The following is a 26,923-nucleotide window of genomic DNA, read 5'->3' as shown; positions in this document are numbered from 1 at the left end:
GTTGTCACATTTTATCTCTCAAATGGGGTGTGTGACGTTTGTACAATGATAAGCCGAGGTCAAATGCTGTGAGTGCAGATACGATATAGGAGTCTAGGCATGCTAAAGCTTGTTTACTACACTAAGCTTAATGTTCGGGGCTGAGCTGTTTCTGCATTTTATCTGTGAATGTTTTGTTGTTGGATAAATGCATTTGTCGGGCTGACTGTCTCCCTCTAGTGGCAGGAGGTTGTAAGGAGCCTTTAGAGAGGCTGTGGGGTCAGGGACAGCCGGATGCTGACGTCATCAGGAACATGAGAAGACACACAGAAGGCTGTTCATTGCTCTGTCTGCGCTGTAATGCCAGTACTTTCCCCTTTGTTTGCTTTCACTGGGGCCCCACCTGCGCTGCCCGAATGAGGTTGCAGATCCTGAATCTTGCGAGTTAAAAGCCAGAAAAGCAGTTCAGCTTCTGGAATGAACAGCCGCATTGCTGTGGTGCTGTTGTCTGTGGTGTATTCATCTAACAGAGGTTCTCTCATGGGAACAGTGCTTTTGGCATCCAACTCTCAGCCTGTTTACCAATCCCCCACCCCGTTTTGTGGGGGTGGGTAAAATTCCACCCCATGTCTGTTTCTGAGCTGTGATCCCGTCTCTGTCTGTAGCCCCTCCCCTTTCCCTGTGTATAGTGGGAGAAAATACAGAGGGGGGGTGGACTGTTTTTGTTTTTTTTACAGAAGAATGAACAGAACAGTTTTCTCTACAGCGCTAAAGGAAGTAGGAGAGCGTGTAACCTATGCAGTAGAACACACAAACAAGTGAGCCATCTTCAGCTCTCCCTGCAGGAAGTCAAGCTGAGTTTTATTGCAGTGGGAGTTGCTGACTCAGTGGGAACTGCTGTTACTCATCCTCACAGACTGATCCCTTGATTGGTTAACCATCCCAGAGAGTTTAGTTACACGCCCAAAAGCCACACCCTCTTTGAACTATCCCTGCCCTTGCTGGGAAAGGGTTGCGCACTGCATACCATTTCTGGAGGAGGTTTACGGAAGTGTTTGCGACATCAGTGGTCTTATTGTTTTGACGCGTCTTGCACAGTCCTATGGAAGTGAGGAGTCTGCTCAAATGTCTCTTTCAGGACCGAATTGTGCAGGACTTCGGTCCTGCTCTGAAAATCCGGTTCCGTATGTGGCTGTTCGCTGTAGCTCTGGCTCAAATTTAGACCCATAAAAGGCTCATTTGTTGCAGTCCTGGTTGCTGAGAATTTATATTGTATGGCACCCCCTGGTGCCGTAAAGTGAAATGGCATTATCCTAAGTGGGTAGAGAGGCTTGATTGAGGACAGACATCTGTATTGGATCATTATGCGGGGCGACATGGCTCAGGCAGTAAGAACAGTTGTCTGGCAGTCGGAGGGTTGCTGGTTCGATCCCCCACCCGGGCTGTGTCGAAGTGTCCCTGAGCAAGACACCTAACCCCCAAATGCTCCTGACGAGCTGGTCGGTGCCTTGCATGGCAGCCAATCGCCGTTGGTGTGTGAGTGTGTGTATGAATAGGTGAATAAGAAGCATCAATTGTACAGCGCTTTGGATAAAGGCACTATATAAATGCCAACCATTTACCATTATGCTGGTGGGTTCTGTACCCCAGAAATCATGCGATGTTCTAAAAAATGATTTTGCTTGGATTGCTTTCAAAAACGGACCACAATGATTAGCCATGTAAATAAATTCCAGTTTTTAAAATAATTAGCTGAGCTGTAGATGTATGGAGTGTTAAATATTCCCACACGATCACATAATTGTGTTTTTATTTTGTGGTCTCATGGGTAAAACTACTCTAAAACACTTTGATGACCAAACTAGGAAGTGAATCTGAACAGGAAGTGTGGGCTGGAGTTTGAGAGAGTCCGGTGGGAGGCTGAACCCCACTGGGACCTCTCTGGTCATGGCCAGATATGACCGTGAGCTCTGACAGACGACAGTGAGGATTCGCAAACCGCCCCTCTGCTAGATGCTGGTGCCTGCTCATCAATTCAATATCCATGACAACAGGCGTCTCCCGCCCGCTTTCAGGAAGTGGTTAGTCTTCGCTGTTGCAACGGCAGGCTTATCGTGCTCGTACACAAAAGTGTCCAAAAGTGTGCAAAACGATAATCTTCAGAGCCTCCGGACAACAAGCAAGGCTTACGGCCGCATCCCTCTCCAAACTGGTACGTTGTGCTAGTTTTCTTTTATTTAGGTGCATAGCATAAGAATATGTCAAAAATGTATGCTTTAGTTTTATTCTGAGGAGATTGTAATAAGATTCTATGAATTAATGATTGTCTTATGTGAATTTACTTAGCAAAACCTATGACATACAGGGTCAGTATGGCATTAATACATGGTTATGCTGTATGATGTGCCTACATGGCTGCTTTTGCATTGTCATGGGGCTTGGCACAGCTGATTAGACATGGTTATGGGCAAAAATTAATTGTTTATGGTTCCATTGTTCAGAATGTGAGCGTCTTTCCACCAATAAAACCCAAGTCTCCATGTTCTTGTGCATGAAAATAATAATCATTTTTGGAATTAATTTGAAAAGCTCACATTGCATATGAGCTGATAAGCAAACTGAAGTTGCCACAGGAAGTAAAATTCATCTCTCCCTTTTCAGTTTTGCGCCACTTGCCTTGTGTAAAGCATCGCATGAGTAAAAGTTTTGGTTCCTATCGTTAAGCTTCAGGATGTTCTATTCCACTCGTTATTATGTTAACCTTTACAGTATCGTCATGGAAGAAACCAGGGGATCTCTATAGCAACTTGTTGTTGTGTCTGTTCATGGATTCATTTTGGATTCCTTTATATTGCTATCGTAGTTACCTTAAACTCTTGGTTTTGAACGGGGGGGTTTTGAAGGTTCTGTAGGGGGTCGTTGGCCAGACATGATATTTAATCACTATAGCCTAGATTTAGGAAAATATTTCAAAATGTCAATTTTTAAAAAAATATGGTAACAATGGTAAAAAAACAAAAGCACCTGCCCACTTTATTTTAAGCTCTGACCAAACTTTCTCTGTCTTTGCTCTACACGCAAAGATTGTTCACTTGCTTAGTGTTGACAAATGTTAGCCTAAATAAATAGGTTAAATCCTAAAAACAGACACAACAGTAGGTTCCCTCAGACAAGCTCGGGGGGGGGGTGTGGTTTCTGGTAACATGCGTGGATAATGCAGTAGCTCGCTGAAAGGACACCGTTAGTTGGCTTGAGCGGTTCTCAGTCTTCTCGTTCTTAGCTGCTGACATGGCGTGATGTCTGTGCGGTTCTGACCGCGATGCACGGCGGTCAGTGGCGGTTCACTCGCTGAGCTTTTTGAAAATTAAATTTTGTGCATCTAATGTGGCTGTACAGGCTGATCTGGAGTCAGCTGAAATGTTTTGCTTTAGAGCACAAACTCCTGAATGCCCCATACCTGCCCTTGTAAAGCCAGCAGGTTGTCAGAAACCGGTCATCTGTTGGCGTCAAAAATATCCTTCACTGCATATAAAAACTGTCAGGGCCAATTGAAAGCATATGCTAAACAGACAAATGCCCCAGAAACTGAACTATCCTGAACTATAACTGATCGTGATTCCCTTTGGAAGAGGATACATTTTCTATTGATGAAGGAACTGACACACCTACTTCTGAAATCCCTACAGAGTGGGTGGACACACGATCATTTGAATTCAATCATTGTGCGAAAAATAAAATCCAAAGACAAAGCAAATGTTAATGAGCCCGATCAGCATTGTATTAAAGTCTGTTTCAGCGCAAAATAATGCAACACGTGTTTTCAATAATTCATGATATTACTGTCATTAATCATGTGATGGGAATGAAAATCGGCATACATGGCGAGAAGGTATTCTCAGAGCAGGGTTCAGAACCACCGCTCACCATGAATAAACCAGTTGTCACATAGCTGCAATACCACTGTTCTCCACCGTGTGGCGCCATGTCTCTTCTATGCTTGGGCTTTGCATAGCATGTCTGTTTTCCTGGTTTCTGTTCCCCGAATAACCCCTGCAGCAATCCATCAATGTTATCACTGGAAGAAGTTTCAACATATCTTAAACTCTCTGATGAAATACTTGAATCATGTTTTCACAGTAGATGCTGAGAATGATTGCCTTTTTTTAAAAGGCCATATGCACTCAAAGTTGTTTTTAATTGATGCGTGAGAAGTTGAAGGAAAACCCATTTTATTTAATCAGCTTTTTTCTGCTTCAGTAGGATGTGGTATATGTGTTTTCTTAGAACACACACATGGCGCTTAACATTTTAATCAAGAACGGTATCCATTTTGTGAGCTGAAGTTCAGAAGTGCATTTGAAGTGAAAATCCAGTCAGGAAGGATGAACCACGCCAGACCTCTCAAGTCTAGGGTTTTGTTATTATCATGTTCCATGCTTGTAGATGTATCTTCATCTTGTGGCTGAATGAGAACTTTAAATATAAGAGATAATGTGATCTTTTTAAGTGACAATCACATCCGTCCCATGGCAGCAGTCTGTGCTATGCTCCTGACCCAGGAGTTACAGAATAGAGGTCAAAGAGGCGGGGTCAAGGGTTTGGCTGTGGCACTGTGGGTGGCGGTCTCTATTTAGCCAACATTGCTGCCGACCTCTGACCCTGATTGTTGCTCACTCCCGGGCAGGGTCCCCAGGCCGGCGTGGGCCTCAGGGTCCCCCAAAGTCACCCCACAGGAGGCTGAGGACCCTCAACACATGTAAACAATGCAGGCAGCCTGTAGCGTAGTGGTTAAGGTACATGACTGGGGCAGCCTGTAGCGTAGTGGTTAAGGTACATGACTGGGGCAGCCTGTAGCTTAGTGGTTAAGGTACATGACTGGGACAGCCTGTTGTGTAGTGGTTAAGGTACATGACTGGGGCAGCCTGTAGTGTAGTGGTTAAGGTACATGACTGGGACAGCCTGTAGCATAGTGGTTAAGGTACATGACTGGGACAGCCTGTAGCGTAGTGGTTAAGGTACATGACTGGGGCAGCCTGTAGCATAGTGGTTAAGGTACATGACTGGGGAAGCCTGTAGCGTAGTGGTTAAGGTACATGACTGGGGCAGCCTGTAGCGTAGTGGTTAAGGTACATGACTGGGACAGCCTGTAGCCTAGTGGTTAAGGTACATGACTGGGGCAGCCTGTAGTGTAGTGGTTAAGGTACATGACTGGGAACTGCAAGGTCGTTGGTTCGATTCCCGGTGTAACCACAATAAGATCCGCACAGCCGTTGGGCCCTTGAGCAAAGCCCTTAACCCTGCATTGCTCCAGGGGAGGATTGTCTCCTGCTTAGTCAAATCAACTGTACGTCGCTCTGGATAAGAGCGTCTGCCAAATGCCATTAATGTAATGTAATGTAATGTAAGTGTAAATTGTGTCTTTTCTGAAACTGAAATATGGCAGAATTTAGCAGAATTCTAGGGGAGAATTTTCTCCTGCTTCGTCTAATCTACTGTAAGTCACTTTGGATAAAGGCGTCAGCCTTTGTAATGTAATGTAGAGTTGGCAAAAACGTATTTAAGAGCCATTTGTCTATGAGCTACTGTAATGGAGATGGGACAAGTCAAAGAGTCAAGCTAATTAGCTAACTTTGTTAGCTCATATCTACCAGATTAACAATCTAAGTCAAATTTTGGTTCCATGGATTTCTTATAAAGCCAAATCAGCATGCCAAATCTCATTAAAATCCGTGACAATACAGTCCAACTGTGTTGAATTGTAAAAATGTGTGCGTGCGTGCGTGTGCGTGCGTGCGTGTGCGTGGGTGCGTGCGTGCGTGTTTGTGTGTATTGCTGCGTTGCTGGGCTCAGGGCACAGAGGAATGTGAACAGGTACGGGCAGGTTCAAGAGTGCTCCAGTGTTCTGGGACGGAAAGGAGAGGGCAATCAGGACGTCCCGGGGTCACCCCGGGGTCATGCACCTTCTGTGATTTTTGGGTCATGCTGAGCAGATAACTACCCCTGTTAGAACTGAAGCCCTGGGGCTAAACCACACCTTGCTGGGCTGTCGAATGGAAGGGGGTTCAGATCGCGCATCAACACTCCTCCAACACGGACTCCTCCAATACGGACTGAAATACAGACGGGAACTGTTCTCGGGTGTGCCCCTTTTTAAACCAAAGTGAGGGCTCTCTCTGTGTCTCTCTCTCACTCACACACCCCTCCACCCACACCCTCGAGGTGTGAGCACTGTGGCTGTTACCTGCTGAGCAATGACCTGGTTCACATTCTTATTCATGACCAGAGGCTCTTTGGCGTGTTCAAGGTAGGGGTGGGTGTGGATGCCATTGAGGTATGGGTAGGTCCCCTCCACACTCCACTTCACACACACACACACACACACACACACACACGCGCACCCTTTTTCCTCACCTTGTAATGAGACCGTCTGTTTGGCAGCACAGGGAGAAAAGTACTGGAGCTTAAGGTTTACTCAACGCTTGCTCAACGTTTGGCCTCAAACAGACTTTTACGATCAGCAGATCCTCACAAATGGGCAGCTGCTTTCTCTATGTGGGAGTGTATATACACTGTAGAATATTAGTTCAGTGTACTGATTTTCTGACCTTCTGAACTCTAGCATCGTCTAGCCAGGCTTGTGACATGGCCAGACAAAGTCAGTCTGTCCCTCTGTGTGTCTGTTCTGTCTGTGCCTCTGTGTGTCTGTTCTGTCTGTGCCTCTGTGTGTCTGTTCTGTCTGTGCCTCTGTGTGTCTGTTCTGTCTGTTCCTCTGTGTGTCTGTTCTGTCTGTCCCTCTGTGTGTCTGTTCTGTCTGTACTCACCATCGCTGACATGCCAGACACGTGTAGAGCAGTGTGTGCAGGTAGAATGATGTCAAAGAGCTCTCTGTGTGTGAGAATAAGGGATTTGTGTTTAAGGTGTTAGGCCGTTGGTGAGAACTGTTCTCATCATCTGTAGAAGAGCTGCAGTATTTTTGCGAGGGTATCATGATTGATCCCTGGGTTTCAGCACCCCCGTGTTAGAACCCCCCTCCCCCCAACCACGGGGAGGGCCTCAGTGCCGTCGCACAGATCCAAGTATCCCAGCATGCCTCTTTGTTCTCCGATGCTGCCTATTTTGCTTGTTCTGGAACGGGCGAGAGAGTCCCAGAGGCCCTAGCCGGAAATGGGGCAAGGAAACGGCAGCAGACGCAGAGTTTGGCTTCACAGGAAGCTCACTGCCCACTCCTGTGCGTCAGGCAGGAAATGCCCCCCCCCCCGCCCGCTGTTGGAGTGGCGCGGGACCGCGAGGTGAGCAGGGAGAGGGAGGAGGGAAGCGACACTCACGTGTGAAGGGCTGACGGGCTGAAGGGCGGTCTGCGGGCGGCGTGTTGTGCCAATCGGAGCGGTCTGGAGGTCGAGCACGGACACTGCTGTCCCCCCGGAGTCGTCCCAGAGCATTCCTGGCAAGGGGAGTAAAACACGAACAATAACCATCGTGGAATCAACTGCGGAGACAGGAAGGTCTCTCCCTCTCCCCCTCTCTCTCTCTCTCTCTCCCTCTCCTCTCTCTCTCCCTCCCTCTCTTGGCCTTTGTACCTGCATTCCTCAGGGGTGGGTCTGAACGGGAGGTGGGAGGAGCAAGGAGCTCATAGGTGTGCCGGTGCCGGGCCCCTCCCTGGCTGGGCCATCCCTCAGGGCGTGCGCCCAGGAGGTGTGTGAGTGTGTGTGTGTGTGTGTGGAATGCAGCAGCCTGCTGCAGTGTGTGACTGACAGAGGGAGAGAGAGGACCTGGCCAGGTGTGAGCTCCTCTCCAGGCTGAGTGGGGCACAGAGGCCGGGACGGGCCGGTGGAGTTTGGGAGGGAGCGCTGCGTAGGGGCGCAGGGCGACCATGAGCTCGCTGCGGCTGAAAGAGCTGACCCACTCGCACCTGTACAGGCGCAGGCAGGAGAGGCCCGACAGCTTCGGGGGTGGCATCCCCCGGGACAGTCTGAGGTGAGCTAGGGAGCCGGTCCTCACACACACACATACACACACACACACACACACACACACTCTCTCACACGCGCACACACACACACACACACACACACACACACACACGCACACACTCTCACAAATGCGCACACACACACACACTCTCACACACACACTCACACACACACTCTCACACACACACACACACACACACACTCTCTCACACACACACACACACACACACTCTCACACACACGCGCACACACACACACACACACACTCGTGTATCAACACAAACGCTTCAAAAGTGTACGAACACGCAAAGGCACACATAAAGCAGAGGTGCGCACACACAAATCCTAAGTACAAATACAGACACACAGGACTTTGCAAGCTTATATGCACACCCACAGTTGTTTGCTTTAGAGTCTTGACTTCCTTAAATGACTGCAGTTTTCTGTGTTGTGCGATCTCGGGTGTCCCATCTTCTATAGTAGGTAGCTACAATATCTGCTATATAGCTGCTTTAATCTAACAAACTTAGAACTGAGCCAATGAAAAGCAAGGAACAGCCTTCTTAACATTTGTTCCCTGAAAGCAGGTATACCTGCCCTCAGGTGTACTGCACTCAGAGTGCAACTATGGCAGAGTCACCATGAGTGGCCGTTTTTGTTTTCTGGCGGCAGTTCAAGCCACTTGAGCAGTTGACGCTATTGCATTTCTAAAAAATAAATCATGTCTCATTTCGCATTCTTTCGCTTCTACTGTTTATCTGTTGGCCTCGGTCTGTTTCCTCTGAAAGGTGTTGCGCAATGGCTGCAGAAGTGGGTCATTGCGATTGTGAGAGATCTTTAACAGCAGTGTTGTCGTGGAGTGTGCCGAGGTGCTGCCGTCTCCGTGACCGGGTGTAGTGCAGGTGAAGGAGAGACACCGGGCTCCAGTTCTGTTCTGACATGCCTAGATCCGCTCCTGGGAAATGCACAGCTAGCATTTGGACTCTGCACAGACTCTGGCCTGGAGTTTGACGAGCCACTGGGGTGTGTCTGTCCGTTTGCATGGCTGTGCTGCCTGCAGGACCGTTTCCGTGGAGATTTGAGGGCTCTGAACGGCAGGAATGCAGAGTGAGTGCTCAGGGCCTTTACACAGGAGCGGACACCTCAGTGTAGTGAGGAATTCAGTTTCTTACTCTGTTTGATCTCTCTGATCCCTCTATCACTCTCTCTCTCTGCCCCCCCTCTCTCTGCCCCCCCTCTCTCCGCCCCCCTTAATCTCTCTTCCACATTTTTCTCAAAGGACAGTGTGACGGAGTCTCTTGTGTATGCTGTTCTGTCCTTCCACAGGGAGCAGTTCTTTCTGTCCTGTGAAGGTCATCTTTACTTTTATTACTTAAAATTAAAAAATGTAAAGACATTCAGGCCTATTTAAAAACAAAACAAAATACGCATTTCAAGCAGTTTTTTTTCCCCTGGAGTTCTGTTTAATATATAACAGTGTGAGCATAACTAGATGGCACCCTCTCACATTATTGTATTTTTTTCCCCTCACCGGCTTCCATCCAAAAGTGCCGTCCAAAAGATGCCCCGCATTTTGCACGATTGGGCGGAGTCTGATACTAGCGGGGACTAGCAGCAGTGCAGGTTCAAACGAGTGACAGAGTAGTGACCGTTCTGGGAAAAGTGCCTTGAATGAGGTACCCTCCCTCCATAGCTTTTACCCCAGTCTTGGAGTCACCCATAATTCCTTTAAAGGCTCAGCTTCGGCGAGGGGGCACGAACGCCACCCCCTGCCATTGATTGTGGCGGGTAGCCAGGCCTTGCGTGCCGGAGACCAGCGCTGCCTGAGAACGGGCATGATGGGATACCGGAGGAGGACAGATAAAACTCCCACTTTGAGGCGGGTTCCACCCAATCAGATCACAGTGCTCTCTACCCACGTTTCCATAGAAATGCGCTTCCTCCTCTTCCTTGACAGGAAATGGAAAAGCTAAGTCATGGCAGCTGGAGGGGGTGGAATGCACCGGGGCTGTTTCAGTAATGGGCATGTTCTTTTTCACCAAGCAGCATTACTGCAGGGCCAGCAGTTATCTTATTTTGCAATTCACCCAAAACGGATTCTGTTTTGTGAAACTCTTTCTCACAAATGTGTATTTCTGAAAAGGTTTAAATTGGTACGATCACTGTACGATCTCTCCTGCACATGGATGTGGAGATGTTATTCTTCAACTGTAGGGGTCTACTTTTAACGAAATGCTTGTTTTTCCAAATCGAGAGATATGGATTTGATTGTACAGACATACATTCGATTTCAGAGTGCAGATGCATCCACACGGAGGGGATTTATTGTGACCTTTGCTTTTGTGGGACTTCTGCAAGTTTATACCATAGGAAGCATTCACAGTTCCTTTGTAAAAATGCACTATATAAATCCCTTTTGATTCAGTGACAAGTATGTTGTCTCATATTTATATAGCTAAAGTTACACTAATCATAATTCAGATAAGAAAAATCAATTTTATCAGAAAGTGCATTTGAATTGAATTTTGGATCTTGTCTTTTTATAGCAGTATACATATCTCGTCAAGTTCCTCAATTTCAACGGAGCTCAAGTTGTGCAAGACAGAGGCTATTTATTAAACCGTAAAAGACCACGTCCATGCATGTTTCTGTGGTGAATACGACTGCCTGGCATTGCCTGGGACTGATAACAGAGTGTGTTTGTGGGAAAAAAAAAGTCCAGACAGCTCCCTTCCTCATGCTGATTTGCATCACTAACTGAGCTTGTGATTCCTTTGAGTGCCTGCACATTTCGCAATTTGGCGAAACTACTGCACTTAGCAGGGGACTATGGGGAAGGACACTGCAATGACAAGCGGTCAAAAGCTAAGCACTTACTGTTTCAAAATATTGAGTATTTATTATACGTTATGAAATGAATTCACGGAATGAGGCTGAATATTAAAGTGGAGAAGCTGTCTCAGAGCTTGATAAGTCCACTCTGTTGCCCCAGGCACAGAGTGCACTTCCAAATACGTGTCCCCAATCCAGGCACTAGCGGCTATGACCGTTTTTAGCTGGTTCTCAGGGAGTGTAGTATTGTGTGTTGACACGATTCACTCTGCTCTCCAGTGACAGGGCAAACATTGACCGAGAGGAGTGAGGGAGAGAGCTTTGGTTTGTTTAGCCAGCCTGTTGCCTGGAAACCACCACAAAGGTGCTCTGTGAAGCCACTTGCTCCTCTTCTGCAGTGGATCCAGTGCGTGGGTCTGTTCTGCCTTTTCCACTACGAGCCGTTCAACACATCTTCCCAAGGACTAATTGTTAAAGAGGCTGAGTATTATGACACTTGGGACAAAGTCATGGAACAGAGCATTCTTGGCATTCTTTTTTTTTTCATTTTCTTTTACCTACCCTGAAAGTATGCCCAAGGTCATTGTTTGTTCAGCCCATCAGCAAGGAACCAGCTTATACCCTGAACTCCCAGTGTGGAATGCCCCGTATTTGTAAGCCGGTCTTGTTGCTGTGACCCTGTGCAATTTCGGCAAAGCGTAGGCGAGGGACTGCACTCCTCTAAAACCTTTGTCGTCCCCCAACACTGTTCCCTGTGCAGTCCCCTCGCTGAGGGCGGCGGCCAGTCGGGGTGTTGGAGGGCCTGGCTCCTTCTGCCACTTGTGTAGGCAGGCTGCCTCATGCAAGGAGACCCAGTCAGACAACTGAATCCCTCCCTCCTTAGCCCCACACACACAGACACACACACCTCCTGGGCGCACGCCCTGAGGGACGGCCCTACCAGGGAGGGGCCCGGCACCGTACTTCTCAAAGTCACGGTGTTTAAAACGGCACGGCTGTGTGCCGTCTCGTGGCTGCTTGTTTATCAGTCGAAAACGTTATTTATTGAGAGGCTGGACTCTCTCACTCGTGTCAGGAATATTGGCTCTGGGAGATCGTGGCCTTCTGGAACATTCCTGAACCTGGCCCCGTTCACTGACACGGGAATCTGCTGCAGGGCATGCCATTCCCTTCAGAAGGGAAAGGGAAAATCGCATTTCTTCTGAAAGATATGGCGGGTGAAATTCCGGAGATTAATAAATGGCAGCGTTCTCAAAAGCTGAACAAAGTTAGGAATTTTTGGAAAGGTGCAGTCCTCATAACAGGCAGCAAGCAGCTAATTTATGATTTAATTTTCCAAAACGGTCAGATGGGTTGTTGTTGATTTGCAGGCGCAAAAGAGCTTCATAAAAATGTGCTTGTGTTCTAAAGTGCGATTGCTGTCTTCTTTAAGAAATGGAAAGTCAGTGAATTTTCAGATTTTTGGGTTAAATTAAATTATTTCACCCACAGCATCTCATTCCGCTGTCTTTAAGCGAAGCTGATGGGACGTAATGGGGAACCCGTGAAGCGAGGCCGCTCGTGGAATCTGCGGTGTGTTGGTGCCGTTGGCACCGGGCGTTAGACTCCACCTCCCGCTCCCAGAGAGACAAGCTCCCAGAGATCAGGCCCAGTACTGGGGCCTGCCCTGCCCTCTCTCTTCAGGGAGATGGACCCAGAGAGAGGCCCTCTCTCTTCGGGGAGATGGACCCAGAGAGAGGCCCTCTCTCTTCGGGGAGATGGACCCAGAGAGAGGCCCTCTCTCTTTGGGGAGATGGACCCAGAGAGAGGCCCTCTCTCTTCGGGGAGATGGACCCAGAGAGAGGCCCTCTCTCTTCGGGGAGATGGACCCAGAGAGAGGCCCTCTCTTTTCGGGGAGATGGACCCAGAGAGAGGCCCTCTCTCTTCGGGGAGATGGACCCAGAGAGAGGCCCTCTCTCTTCGGGGAGATGGACCCAGAGAGAGGCCCTCTCTCTTCGGGGAGATGGACCCAGAGAGAGGCCCTCTCTCTTCGGGGAGATGGACCCAGAGAGAGGCCGCGGGGGGCGAAGCCTCCCCCCGCTCCATCGCTGTCATGTCCCCATCCGGTCCTTTCCGAGAGAGTCCTGTCCCAGAGTCACACTGTCTGGCGGTGACAGTTGGTGCGGCCAAATATAGGGCAATTCGACCCCAGCCCGTGTTTTTACGGCAGGCCGTGTAATTATAGGCCCTCTGGCCCCCTGCAGAGGGAGGGGTCCTGGACCGGCGACAGCCGTGCTGTTTACCCCGTCCATGCTGCTGATGTCGCGTTGGACCAGGGCCTCCGTGAGGCACCGCCGCCAAACACTGTCGGCACTTTCTCAGACCCCCAAAATCAGCTCACCCTCGTGCCCGCCAGCCTCCCTGTCCTGCGAGCAGCTCCCGGCTGAAGCTGCTCTTACTCCGGCAGTCTGAGCGCAGGTCTGAAGCACAGGGCCTGGAGTGCGTGAGCAGGGGAGGAATGCAGGGCTTCTAAAGAGAAGAAGGAGGCGCGCTTGGCAGCAGGGCTGTCCTTAAACGCACAACGAGGACTCCAGTTTAAAATGGCTGCCATTCCTTTCCAGTGAGCCCATTGATTACTGAGCAATGGACATTCTTTTAGGTTTGCCCTGACTTTATTTGGCCACTTGTGTTTAAATGAGGGAGTGCGTTGGGGAGGGTAGTTTTGTCAATTCTGTTGCTGTGCCATTTCTCGTGGGCGGGCAAGGTTTCAAGCGTAGAAGTCTCCTACCTCACCTTGAACACCCTGCACTCTGGACTGGCTTTAGCCACAATATGGCCATTGTGTTTACTCCAGCTCAGAGATAATCTGGCTGTGTTGACACTGAAAAGCAGACTTGCCTCTAATGGCCATTGTGTTTTGGAGGAGTCAGGAGACCAGAATAGGCGGCAGTGAGGGAGGGGACCTGAGGGGCACCTGTTACTGTGGAATGTGTGCTGGAATAGATTGTCCTCTCACAACAAAGGCCTTCAGCACAGCGGTCACACGTACGCCCTTTGTCATGCACGCTGCCCTGAAGAGAGACGTTCTCTCTCTTTCAAATTTGACGTAAAAATAGAGACTTGAATTTAAGTCTTACGTCGGCATACTTTAATTTGGCCCTGTCACCTGAAATAGTAGTAATGGGGAAAAAGACAGTATTGTAAAGAGCATGTGACATGTTTGTACCTCTCACTCGTCCGCTGGCCTTCAGGTGTGAGGTCTGTGTGTTAGTGGTTTCCCTTCTGGGCAGGGCCTAATAGGGCCACATTTATGCTGACCTCTGACCTCTGCGTGTGGTGTGGAACGGGCCTTTCAGAACCAGAACCCACCCAGTGTCCAGGGCAGGCCCACCCTCTCACACGTGTAATACATCACAGGAGAGGACGTGCTGAATTAGCCCCCCTTCCCCGTGACCCTTCTGCATCACTCATCTACATCCGTTTAATCAGGGTGTTGGATTCTCAGAGACTTCCTGTTCCTCCTCTTCCTTCCACCGCCTCATTTCACTGCCTCATCAACGTCTGGAGTTACTGCCACACGCCTGTGAGCTGCTGATTCCAGCAGTTGAGAGAGGGAGGGAGGGAGAGAGGGAGGGAGGGAGGGAGGGAGAGATGGGAAGGCTGAACCAACAGTGTGACACATGGCCAGGGTGGGGTGTAAACACTCAGCTGCCAGAAGTCCAGCGCCTAGTTTGGAGATGAGACGACACGCGGCATCTATTTGTAGATGATGAAACTATGCTGAAGACGGGAATAGGGGAAGAATGTCTCTCCTGCGTAAAAGTCCTGTGTGTGAGATGAGCCTGAGTGCTGGAGGGTAAGGGACCCTGATCCCAAACCAAGGGCCCAAGATTCAACCGAGAGGGAGTACCCCATCACTCAAAATTCCTATTCAAAGTGACATTCATTTCATCTCATCGGCACTGCTGGGTGTTCATGTTTAGTAACATGTTCAAGTTGCAGGTCACTTTGCACAATGATAGTCGTATACATTTTTTCAGAAAGTTCATGGTTTTAATTTTGTTATTATTATAATTTTTTCTTTTTTTTTTGGGATAAAATTTGACGGCCTGTGTTGATTGATGCGCACAGCTCTGTCACTCAGAGGGATTCTCTCTGTCTCTGGCTCTGGTCTCCTCTCCCTGCTGCTGCTGCTGCTGCTATTCCCAGCGTTGTCCACTGGGATCCACAGCCTGAATTCCAAAGCCGCTGTTTTCCCTCCTTTTTTGTGTGCGTTGGGAAAGCTCCTGTCCTGAGCCCCCTCCAGCTGTTGAGCACCCACAGCCATGAGTGGGGGGGAGGGGGGGGCCCTGTACCTCAGCCTGGGGGTCTGTGAGCTCCACCCCGGGGCCCCTCTGTGACAGTGACCTCCTCCCTCTTTGGGCCGGGCCTCGGGGGTGGGGGGTGTGTGCGCTCTTAATTTGAAAGGGGAGTCCAGCCCTCCAGCTCCCGAGCGGGGCAGAGAGAGAGAAAGAGAGGGAGGGAGCGAGCGAGCGAGGGAGGGAGAGGGAGCTGGGACTGGCTGTGGAGCAGACGGATTTGGGAAGGGAACAGCGAAGGAGCGCCGCTTCGCCCGTCCTCCCCGCAGAGTATCTCAGCCTCGCTTTCTTCAGGCTTTTTCCCGCTTTCAGCCATTTTTTTACGCTTCTCATGGAGGTCCAGAGCCGCGCTCCACCCCCCTCCATCCCGGAGAACGGGGAGGTGCTGGAGGAGGCGGTGAACGGCCCGTGCCACGCGGACGGGGGCGAGGCGGAGGAGGTGCCCATCTCCAAGTCGCAGAGGAGGCGCAGCGACGTCAAAGTGTACAAGGAGTTCTGCGACTTCTACGCGCGCTTGTGAGTGGGGGCCTGGCTGTGACACGGACCCTGTACACACCGCTCACCATGGAAACGCACGCCAGGCAACTGCACTGCTGCAACGCTGTGCTCTGTTTCGGTAGACTTCGGTGGGATTAAGTAGACGACAATATGGGGCCTGGCAGGTTGATTTTACTCTGCTAATTACGTATTTTGATGGTTTTAGTTTCGAAAACGGTCAGTCAGACAGTGGTACACACTTCTTGCAGGAGCGGCGGAGTAGCCAGGGGTTTTAAATGGCCAGCGCTGTGCGCTTTGAGAACCGGACACAGCGCAGGGCTTGTGTGAGAGTGTGGTCCCGCTGGGAGCGGGGAAGCTGGACAGCGGCGTTCTGTCAGGCCCGGCACAGACAGGGGATTATGCAGGGTGGGCTGGGGAGTCGTCCTGAGCGTGCACCATGTGGGCATGTCAGCCTGGTGAAATCTCAGAGAGGGCATATTTTTCAGCTTTTTAGACGTTCTGGTGAGCTACAAACAGTGAAACATTTTTTGTTTCCATTCTGGGGGAAAAACACAGGTGGGTACCTTGCTAACTGTGGCCCGTTGCTTCCTGTGGTCTGAAGCGATGTGAGGGTAAGAGGCTTCGCACACTTTATGTGGCTCAGCTGTGGGTCTATATCAGGTGAACCCATCAAAGCCTGGCTTTAGGGATCCCTGTCTCTGTGCTTATTGTCCCCGAAGAATGCACTGCTGGTATATTTTTAGAAATTATTCGTTTTTGCTGCAGACTTCCTGTCTCTGCTCTATTGGCTCCATATTGGCTCTGTTAGCTATTTTATGTATTTTGGACTGTCGGGAAGCTAGCGATACATTTGAAGTCCCTCCAGCTCCTCGCCTGGATTTTTTGAAGCTGATTTATCGATCAGGTGCGTCAACACTTGCAGAGAACCACATTGTGGAGGAGAGAGCTGGTAGTGGGTGCTGCATGGGGCACCACATTCTTCTCGTGTTTAAATTTATAACTTTGTTTATGAATCAGCCGATGGTGTATTTCATGTTGCAGGCGGATGCTCGTTTTCTACGTCGCTTTCCTGCCTGTTTAAACTCCAGTCTCATGTCCTGGGCTTGTACAGTGCGTATTCGGCAGGCTCCGTTGCCAGGCTGCTTACAGACAGACCAACTCACAGGCCTCAACCACAAACTGTTTGCAGTGCGCTGTGCACATATCGAACACACCCACCTGAATTCAGTCAACATTTGTCCTGAACTAAAGTGCTGTTTCACTTCAAAATAAGAACAATTATTAAAATCTTTTGAACCCTTTGGCCAGTCACCAAGAATAACTCGCTAAACTAATTGTTGTTTTAAAAAAATAATAATAATGTTTTAATAGATGCTTGCATTTATTTGTAAATGAAAGTGGGGAGCGAATGTTGACTGAATCCAGATGGCTGTCCTGACCGGACCTCGGTGGGTGAGTGTTCACAGGATGGAGGCGGTGGTGTAAGGCCTACTTCCACACCAAGTGCACCAGACCAGGTGCCCTTATATGGGCGTTAGTGGCAGAGAGCAGCTCTGACAGGTTTTGGAATGCGCGATGGTGTCACAAAATGGCATTTGCACATTCAAAACAAGCAGCCATTTTCTCTGGCTCTGAGAGACATGGATAAGAGATGGAAATGCCTGGGGGATTGCTCATTTCCACCCAGGGAGGGGCGGCCCAGCTGGGAACGGCAGGCCGGTCACTCGCTTTCTGCCGCTTTAGCTCATGAGGTTGTGAGGATGCTACACGCTCCAGAGCCTGCCTTTGGTTTAGTGAAGGAAGACATGGCACCGATTCTGTGGCCCGCCAGAGGTTCAGCTGTGCGCCTTCTGTCCTCCCTGCGTGTACAACAGGAGGTTTCCAGCTGGCCGCGGTAGTTTCCGGGGCAATGTTGCAATTCATGAATATTCAGGAACCAGTGTGTCCAAAGAGGAACGTCATTTGTGCAGTGTTGTTGGGCACACCTCCCCATGAATATTCAGAAGTGTTTTTTGCGTTAGACTGTTTGTGCTTGAGAAGTGAGGGGACGGACCTGTTGGTGCTGAGAACTGAGCCAGCCATCTGGAGGGTCGAGGTGGTTTGGTAGTGGTCTGGGAAACCGCAACAAGAGGGTTCCAGGTCTTAATCTTGGGAGGGACTCTGCTGTTGTATCCTTGAGTCATTTAGTATCCAGCTGTACAAAGGGGTGTGTAACAAAAGTCACTACGATTTATTGCACTAATTAACATAAAAATATAAAGATTTGAGTTTGAGTTAAAAACATGTCAAAGACATAAATTTCAGTTGTTATCCTGAAAAAAAAAAAGACATGCTATTATACTAACCTTATTTTATACTCTGTAGAGATTTTAAATTAGATTGTTTTTTTTTTTTGTTTTTTTTCCTAAAAGCATAAAATGTCTTGCCATTACCCCAGTTCTGGTACTTGGGATTTGACGGTTGTGTTTGTGTAACATTGCCCAAGGTTTTTAAAGTAAAGCTTTTGATATTACATTTAATATTACACTGCAGAGTCTCCCCCAGGGAAACGGCTATGGGAGGGGGACATGCCTCATTGGGTAAGTGGGGGAGGCGTGAGGCAGTGGGCCATGGCATTCACACATGGAATAGCCTATAGCCTACCCCTGACCTGGTGAAGACATGACTGCTTAACGTCAAACAGCATTGCTTCTTTCAGCTTCTGTGGAGATGATACACTGTAACTGCAGTGAACCTGGTTACTATCGAGCTTCCGCCCCATATCCGCAATTATGCAGCTCTTCAAATAGCAACAGATTGCAGGCAGCTGTCCGCCTGAGTTCCGTACTAACTATTGATCCTGGTTGCACACCAGCGGTTGCTCTCTTGTCAGTCGTGCACCTCCAGACACAGGTCACTACTGTTCTGCTGCAGCCTCACTTCTCAGGACAGCTATCACAGTGTGCCTTCTCCTAAATCTAAACAAAAATAACCCCGAGGAGACTGAGGCTATAGACATTATCCAACGGAGGCTGTTTCAATTCATGAACCTCCAAACCTTGGAGGGTGGATATGGTCAGCCCTTGTTAATTTGGGTGCATGGGACCAGACTGTTGGGTTCAGTATCAGTGCCCTGTGCTGGTGTTGAGGGGTGGACTACATTACCCAAGCTGCCTCAGTACACAGGTACGTGGTGTGGTTTGGCAGTCGTTTCATGAGGCAGTGAATGGATTCTCGTGGCTGAGAACGTGCACTGCTCGGCCTGTCTGCGAAATGCAGAGGCTGGCGTGTGCTGTGTGTCACTTTACTACGAGGCCTGGCAGTGTATCCATGGTGCATAAACACACTCTCCTAGAGACGCGCTGGAATTCTGACCTTTCAAACAAAGTAAATCCCTCTCCTGACCCCCCCCCCCCCCACCCCCCCACCCCCTTCTCTGCTTTTTGTCGGGCGTCGTAAGATTTAAGGCTCTGGTTGTGAACGTAGAGGGGTTTGTTCTGGCTTAACCATTAACTCTCTCATTAGGTGAGGGCTTCCATGCTTTTCACAGCTGCGGTTCAGTGCTAACATTTACAGAGCAACAGTCGGGGCCTGACATGGAAAGAATGTCAGAAAGGTATTGGGCTTGTGTTCGTTCTGTGTACACATGATAGAGACTTGAGAATTTGAATGGCAATGTTATCTTTGCAAGCATTGATTGGATTTGTTTCAGAGTTGTTGTTGTTGTACAGAAGTGCTGATGTTCAATAATCCCTTATCATGAACGGGATCATTAAGGCCGAACGTTACTATTATTGCCCTACTGTGTTTGTGTTTGATTGATATGAGCTTGCCACAAGTCTGAAATGGGGCACATGCTTACTGAATTCGTATCGTGGGTTCACCTACTGTCTTTGGTCCTGCACTGTGTCGAGTCTTACAAGAGGTGGTAATTACTCTTGAGAGCACCTTATGAGCTGCAGGTGGATGAGCATATTATACACCTTGACTCTAGATCAATGTCTGGATGATCACCAACGGAGCAACTTATAGCCAGGGAAAGATAGGCTAACTATTCATGCATGATTTGCCCATAAAAAAATATTTCAGTAAGTTGTAAGGACAAGGCTTTACAAACTTTTTCCTGGAGGCCCCCGTTTACAGGCCCTATGTTAGTGTGCCCTACAGAGATGACAGTCAATAGAGGGATGCCCAGAAGCAAGCATGTTAGCAGCCAATTGTACTCTTTGGACTGAAGTGGAAAATGGCAGGTTTATTAAGCTGGCGCAAGAGCATGACACTTTATTTAACCAGTCTGCAAACACACACCAAATAAATTATGTTATCTACACTAAATCATACGTTGGAAAAAACACACAGCTTGATATGGTCCCATGGTGACCTGTGTATGCTAAAGATATGAAAAGTATTTAGGGTCAGTTTATATAATTTGTGGCTATTACTTACAAGGCCGTGTCAATGACTAATGATTGCATTGAATTTCCTCTGTCACAGTGGAAATGCTGTGTGTGAACCAGGCATATGTCGGTGTGGGTTGGTGTCATCGGAGATTCAGCTGGGCTGTGTCTCAGCATGGCCGGCCCAGGGCTGCGGCTAACGTGATGGAAGTGGTGTTCTGTAGCGTAGTGGTTAAGGTAAAGGACTGGGACACGCAAGATCGGGGGTTTGAATCCCAGTGTAGCCACAATAAGATCCGCACAGCCGTTGGGCCCTTGAGCAAGGCCCTTAACCCTGCATTGCTCCAGGGGAGGATTGTCTCCTGCTTGGTCTAATCAACTGTACGTCGCTCTGGATAAGAGCGTCTGAAACGCCAGTAATGTAATGTAATGTAATGTTCGTTCTGCCTCTGGGCAATGTGGCTGTGTGGGTCTTCTCTCTCGCCCGTCATTTTCAGATACGACACGGGCTTGTGACCAAACGCAGCTGGGCGTGTTTATCGTCGGGGCTCGAGATGACAGATCAGTGTTCCCTCAAACACACGTCCCTGCCGCTCTCTCATGGCGCAACTGTGAGAGAACATTGTGAAAAGAGATTTTTTAAAAACACACCCTCATCTGTCCAACTTCCCCACCGCCCCCCTCCTCCCTTCCCCCCACTGATTAGTCAGAGGGACGCTACGAGGAGCGGAGCGGCTAAAGTTTCCATATTTCACCAGCTTTAAACGGTGTCATCAGTGTCAACAGAACTCTTCATCGTCACCATCACAACGTTGCTGTTGGGTCATGTCGTTTTTTTCAACCAGCATTGTATGTTGTTTGATAAAATCTACAGTGCATACAGGTGTGTGAGAGTGTTCAGTGCTTGTACAACAATGCTTTGAGATTGTGGGATGAAAGATCATGGACGCAATCCATTAGCAGTGATAATATTCCAGTCCAGATGTGTTCGTAACACTGAGCACATTGTGTTGGTATGATGCATCTGTTCATGTGAAACCCAGTGAGGGTTTTAGCAGTGTAGTCTGCTAGGCCTTCCTGCCCAATGTTTCTGCAAAGGAATGTGATAACTGTTCCATTACAAACTTTGAAGCAGTGCTTCTTGGATGAATGTGCTGCTCTTTGTTTTTATTAACTGAAATTGCTTTACTAATAGATAGCAGAAGGGAGAGGTCTTCCCAATATATTTCATACTCTTTAGGATTAAGAGATTTATGGTTTGAACGTCTTCGTCACAGTAGTGTCCTTGAGAGACTATCCTTTTCCACCTATCCAAAACACCATGACTGTGACCTGTGACCTCTCTGAATCCCCCCTGCACTATGACCTCACTGAATCCCCCCTGCACTATGACCTCACTGAATCGCCCCTGCACTATGACCTCACTGAATCGCCCCTGCACTATGACCTCACTGAATCCCCCCTGCCCTATGACCTCACTGAATCGCCCCTGCACTATGACCTCACTTAATTCCCCCCTGCAATATGACCTCACTGAATCCCCCTGCACTATGACCTCACTGAGTCCCCCACCGCACAGTGACCTCACAGAGTCCCCCATCGCACAGTGACCTCACAGAGTCCCCCACCTCACGGTGACCTCACTTCCTGCTCATTGTGAAGTGTTTGAGCAGGTCCAATATTTTAATTATTCCTGCTGTAAAAGGTATTGACTACATTAATTAAATAATGATGAAATTGAATATTTTCATTTCTCTCCTGCAGCAACATGGCAAATGCCCTGGCAAATGCCATCTGTGAGCGCTGCAAGAGTGGCTTCGCCCCGGCGGAGAAGATTGTCAACAGCAACGGGGAGCTGTACCATGAGCAGTGCTTTGTGTGTGCCCAGTGCTTCCAGCAGTTCCCGGAGGGACTCTTCTATGAGGTGCTCACCATACCTGGGGCTTTACACACACCACACAATTAAATCAGTCGTTCTGCGCGATTCATCTCAATAATAGAGCTACAGAGACTTTAGGAATCCAATAAATCAGCAGGACTGCTGCTCTGATCATAACTGGAGAAAACTGCTCCCCATGCCTCATGCATTAATGTAATGGAGCTAACATGAATAATGGACAGATATCTCATTAGCGTTCTAAGTGTGTTCAAAAAGCAAGTCTCATTAACCAATATATCACTGGGGGAAAACGCCGTTGAGAAGACCGGTTCATCATACAGTCAGTCTGTGCTGTCAGAGCTCTTGACTTCCTGAAACAGGTGTGGTTTATTTCATGTGGTGTCGGTCGATTGGCTCTCTTCAGGCTTCAGCCACGGGTCCGGTTCGCCCGCGGTTGGGCTCGGAAGCGAGATTTGGCCGTAGGAAAGGCGGGTGAACCCAGAGGAAGACGACCTCACTTGGTTAATCCTCAGCTTAATCGCCCGAGGACAGTGGGATGACAGTTTGAGGAAATGAAACGCGCACGCGTTCCCTTTGAAGTGGCTGTTACTGCAGCCCCGCCCGTCTCCCCCGCTCAGCGACAGCGCGGGCGGGGGCCCCGGCACTGGGGTCCCCTTACCCCTCACCCCTCCGCTCTGTGTAATCGCTTTCCGGAGTCCTTTTTGCTACGGAACGGAAAGCTTTCAAAGCATCCGGATTATCCCACGTGAACGAACCTCTATTTACAGTTGTAAAGTAATCTCACGCGAGTCTTGTTCCCTGAAGTGCGCTGTATTTATTAGTGTTTATGTGTGACGGGTTGTGGTGCCATGCTGTGGGTTGTGTTCTCACGTCTCTTCCCTCCGCCTGCAGTTCGAGGGCAGGAAGTACTGCGAGCACGACTTCCAGATGCTGTTCGCCCCCTGCTGCCACCAGTGCGGTGAGTACCCGCGTCTCGACCCGCGCACGGACACGTGAGGGGGCCCTGGCACCCGTCCGCGTTCCGATCTGTGTGGAGCTGTCGCAGCAGATGTTTCAGGGCGAGAGGCAGGCGCCGGTGTCAGATGAGTTCTGTGGAAGTGCGGCTGAAATCCAGCCCAGTTCCGTGGAACGTAATGCAGAATGTGCTGTGGTCGGGATTTGAACCTCCGTTTCATCCAAGACTCAAGATCATTGCGCCATACACTTTAAACATATCATCAGAGAAGATGGTTATGCACGATATCGAATTGATAAAAAGCGTACAGGTGCACACACGGGGTGAAAATGCGGTGGAGCTTGAGGTTGGAAGTGTGAAGGTTAAATGTGTGAAAGTTACAGAGGGTGTACTGAGGGTCCTTCTCTTCCTCAGGGGAGTTCATCATTGGCCGCGTGATCAAGGCCATGAACAACAGCTGGCACCCCGACTGCTTCTGCTGCGACATCTGCCAGGCCGTGCTGGCGGACGTGGGCTTCGTGAAGAACGCGGGCAGGTGAGCCCCCGCCCGCACGCACCACGCCCCTCGCCATCAGAGCCCTGCTGTACCGGGCCTGGGCTTCGGCCCGGCGCTTTAAAGTGTGGGCTGACGTGGTCGCCGCGGTTACCGCACGCGGCGCATCTCCGCAGATGCCTCCTGTGACACGGTCGCTACTGTAAGTGCTCACTGCTCTCCCGTGTCCCCGCAGGCACCTGTGCCGCCCGTGCCATAACCGGGAGAAGGCCCGGGGTCTGGGCAAGTACATCTGCCAGAAGTGCCACGCCATCATCGAGGAGCAGCCGCTCATCTTCAAGAACGACCCCTACCACCCCGACCACTTCAACTGCACCAACTGCGGGTCAGTATCTGCCCCCTCCGAGTCCCCTCCCTGACTACTTCAGCTGCCCCAACTGTGGGTCAGTTATCTGCCCTCTCTGAGTACCTCAGAGAAGGTTCCAGAAAGGGGTGTTTCTGTGCTGTACACTGGAGTGCATCTATGTTATGACCAAATAGTGGCTACTTCCCTGAGTATTGGCAGTTCTGGTGCCCAGGGACCTTTTGGACTGTGAAGTGAAGCTGCCTCGAGACATCGCAACAGTTCAGAAATTGGGGCCGGCCTGGGCTCCCTCACTCCCCTTTAAAACCAGCCAAATGGGATGAGAGGAGGGTTGAGAAAGGGAGAGGAGAGGAGAGGAGGGAGTCTCTCAGGCCTCTGGCCGAACCAAGACAGGCGTGTTGTGTTTCACAGCTGGGGCTCCTCGTGACCCCAGTCTGTCCCCGACTGGCCCAACCAATTACAGCCGCAGAATGTGTTTAAACTGCCTGCGTTTGGAGGGTGACTAAGTAATGCAGGCTGCCATGCCCTGCCAACACGCACGCAGATTAGGCCTCTGAATATTTAATCTCTCAGGGCGCCTTGGAACGATACTCTGGCTGTGTTTATGCAGCGAGCCGTCTCCTGATCTGTCAGGTAGAAGCTCAGGTGAGTCGGACCAAAAAAACTAGCGGTGTTGGGAAGGACCCAAGTTAAATACACTCTTTCTCTCTCTCGCTCCCTGTCCTTCTCAGACTCTCTCGCTCTCTCACTGTAGCTCTCCCTTGCTCAGACGCTCTCTCGCTCTAGCGCTCTCTTGCTCTCTCTTGCTCTCTCTTGCTCTCTCTTGCTCTCTTTCTTTGCTGTCTCCTCTCCCTCCCTCTCTCGCTGTCTCCGGCTCGTTATGCATGACTCGGCAGGAACAGGCTGTTCAGTTTTGAGTAAATAGGGGGAGAGCTTGATTATGCAATGTCAGCACAGGGGTGACTCACCAAAGAGATATCAGAGGGGCAGGACGTGAAATGTGAATCAGGGGCAAGAAATGTGTTGCACCTCTCCACCTCTCTTACCTTTTTCCTTCTTTCCTCTCCACCTCTCCCCTCTCCCTCCCCTCTCCTCCCCTCTCCCTCCCCTCTCTCCTCCATGCAGTAAGGAGCTGACGGCCGATGCCCGTGAGCTGAAGGGGGAGCTCTACTGCCTGCCCTGCCATGATAAAATGGGCGTGCCCATCTGTGGCGCCTGCAGGAGACCAATCGAGGGCCGCGTGGTCAACGCCATGGGGAAGCAGTGGCATGTGGAGGTGTGGATATACGATACTTACACAGCATTCATTACACACCCCGTTCTGTCGCTGTGTCGCCCAGTCAGAAACACCATTTTCAACCATTAATGTGTGACTTTTGGTTTACGGCCAATATCCTGCTGTAGCAGTGATAGTCATGTTGTCTGGTTTCAGTACTGATGTATTTTGAAGTTTCCATTGATGTAATTTAAAGTTCCTTTTGATGTATTCTGAAGTTTGGAATAGTGTATGTATTTTGAAGCTTCTCTCTGTATTTTTGTGCTTTATTGTATGTTGATGGCAACTCTCTGCTTCTCCTTCATTTCATTGGTTCAAGAAAACCCTCTGGGACTGTTTTTTCCGTTCTAGTTTTTCTGTCCTGTCCTTTAAGGTCTTTTTTCACTCATCTTTTTATAAACCGTTTCCCGCTTTCTGTCTGTCAGGTCATAACTGCTGTTCCTCTTTCGGTCATATTCTGTGTGTTCCTGTGTCTGTGTACCTCTTCCTCCTCCTCCTTCTCCTCCTCCTCCTCCTCCCCCTCCGCCCGCGCTCTCAGCACTTTGTGTGCGCCGTGTGCGAAAGGCCGTTCCAGGGCCACCCGTACTATGAGCGCAGGGGACATGCCTACTGCGAGAGGCACTTTGACATGGTGAGGAGGGGCGAGGCTCCTTCCTGCCTGACTCACTCTCCGCTCTGCTTCCTGTTTACCCAGAGTCCCCGACTGGCGCTGACTCCTCTCAGACAGGCGGCTCCATACACACAATACAGCACGCAGGCTCCCACAATCCACTGCTGATAGAACCTACAGCGCACCTCGCTATTACTCCCAGAATCCATTGCAGTACCCACAGCATACATAAGCAAATTCCCCATAATCCACTGCTCTCTTTAGCTAGTATTCACCAGACGCATAGTCCGATAGTTTTGTGACAGTAAACGGTCTGAAGAAGGCAGAGCCTGTCTGGAGGGTCTGTGTCCAGCAGGGGGTGCTGTGCCCTGTAACTGCTCGCCCCTGACCGCGCGTGTGCCGTGCTGTGCTGCGGTGATGAGCCCTGTATTAACGTGTTGGGCCGGTGCCGTGTGTTTGCAGCATTTTGTGTGTGCTAAGTGTGAGAAACCCTTCCTGGGCCACCGTCACTATGAGAGGAAGGGACTGGCTTACTGTGAGACGCACTACAACCAGGTAACGTGTGATGTCATCCTCCCCGACTAAACCCAACAGGACACAACACTGTCGTAGCCGTACACAAATGCACCCTGAGCTGTGATTGGTGTGGCTTTCATTTGAGTGAATGTGCTCCCGGCAGGCAAAGGGTAAATATATAGTAATGTCATAAAAATATATTGTATGTTTTGTATGTACAGTTTGATTATGTGCTCAATTCTGATTGGTCGAGAGGGTGGCAGGATAAAGGGTATAATGAAGGGCTATGAAAAGATATGACCATTTCAGGATTTCAGATTTAGACAAAAGCGTGCTCAACTTCCCGTTTCGGGTCTATGTTCCATTTAGAACGGAAACTGAAAATGACATAAAAAGTAGCAGTTCTGTTTTCTTGTGTCTGGGGGTGAATTATTTCTGTTGCAGGCAGCTGTGGTTAAAGCAAAGACCCCCTGGCCTGTGCAGATGTTTAAAAATAAAGCAGTTCTTTATCTCTCTAAACGGTCCCTGTGCTTGTCCTGAGGCCTGCAGTATCTGCCCTGCCTGGGGGTTATATTCTCTACAGTCATTATGATCCCACTTTAATCTCCGTTTCAATTCACTTCAATGTTGAATGTACTGTTAAATCATGGTGTATTTTATAAGGAAGGCTGGATTTTGTGTCCATTGCTGTAGGGAAAAGTTTGTTATCCATTATCCAGGTGATAACTGTTAAAGAAAGCGTGTAGCAAATGTTCTAATGATGAAGATTTACAGTCCAGACAAGATTAAGTAATCTTGGTACAGATTCACTGCTTAT

The 26,923-nt window shown here is 49.4% G+C and overlaps 1 protein-coding gene across 9 annotated transcripts in view; it reads left to right on the top strand.

Moving 5' to 3' along the window:
- The window catches only part of LOC133116257 (LIM and senescent cell antigen-like-containing domain protein 1), a 38,915-nt gene that overhangs the window by 6,232 nt on the left and 5,760 nt on the right, over window positions 1-26,923 (top strand). For 3 of the 9 annotated variants that reach the window (XM_061225665.1, XM_061225672.1, XM_061225663.1), the window contains exons 1-7: window positions 15,314-15,634; window positions 21,757-21,916; window positions 22,784-22,850; window positions 23,262-23,382; window positions 23,576-23,725; window positions 24,830-24,980; window positions 26,053-26,145. In XM_061225665.1, coding sequence (XP_061081649.1) covers window positions 15,450-15,634; window positions 21,757-21,916; window positions 22,784-22,850; window positions 23,262-23,382; window positions 23,576-23,725; window positions 24,830-24,980; window positions 26,053-26,145 — 927 coding nt within the window. In that variant the 5' untranslated portion in view covers window positions 15,314-15,449. Of the gene's footprint in view, window positions 1-1,940; window positions 2,192-7,323; window positions 7,954-15,311; window positions 15,635-21,756; window positions 21,917-22,783; window positions 22,851-23,261; window positions 23,383-23,575; window positions 23,726-24,829; window positions 24,981-25,518; window positions 25,612-26,052; window positions 26,146-26,923 lie in introns of those variants that run through there. The other 6 variants (XM_061225671.1, XM_061225668.1, XM_061225669.1 and 3 more) reach the window with 6 other exon arrangements.

This window comes from Conger conger, chromosome 17, assembly GCF_963514075.1.
Source record: "Conger conger chromosome 17, fConCon1.1, whole genome shotgun sequence".
Taxonomy (NCBI): Eukaryota; Metazoa; Chordata; class Actinopteri; order Anguilliformes; family Congridae; genus Conger; species Conger conger.
This window is presented reverse-complemented; position numbering and strand designations above follow the sequence as displayed.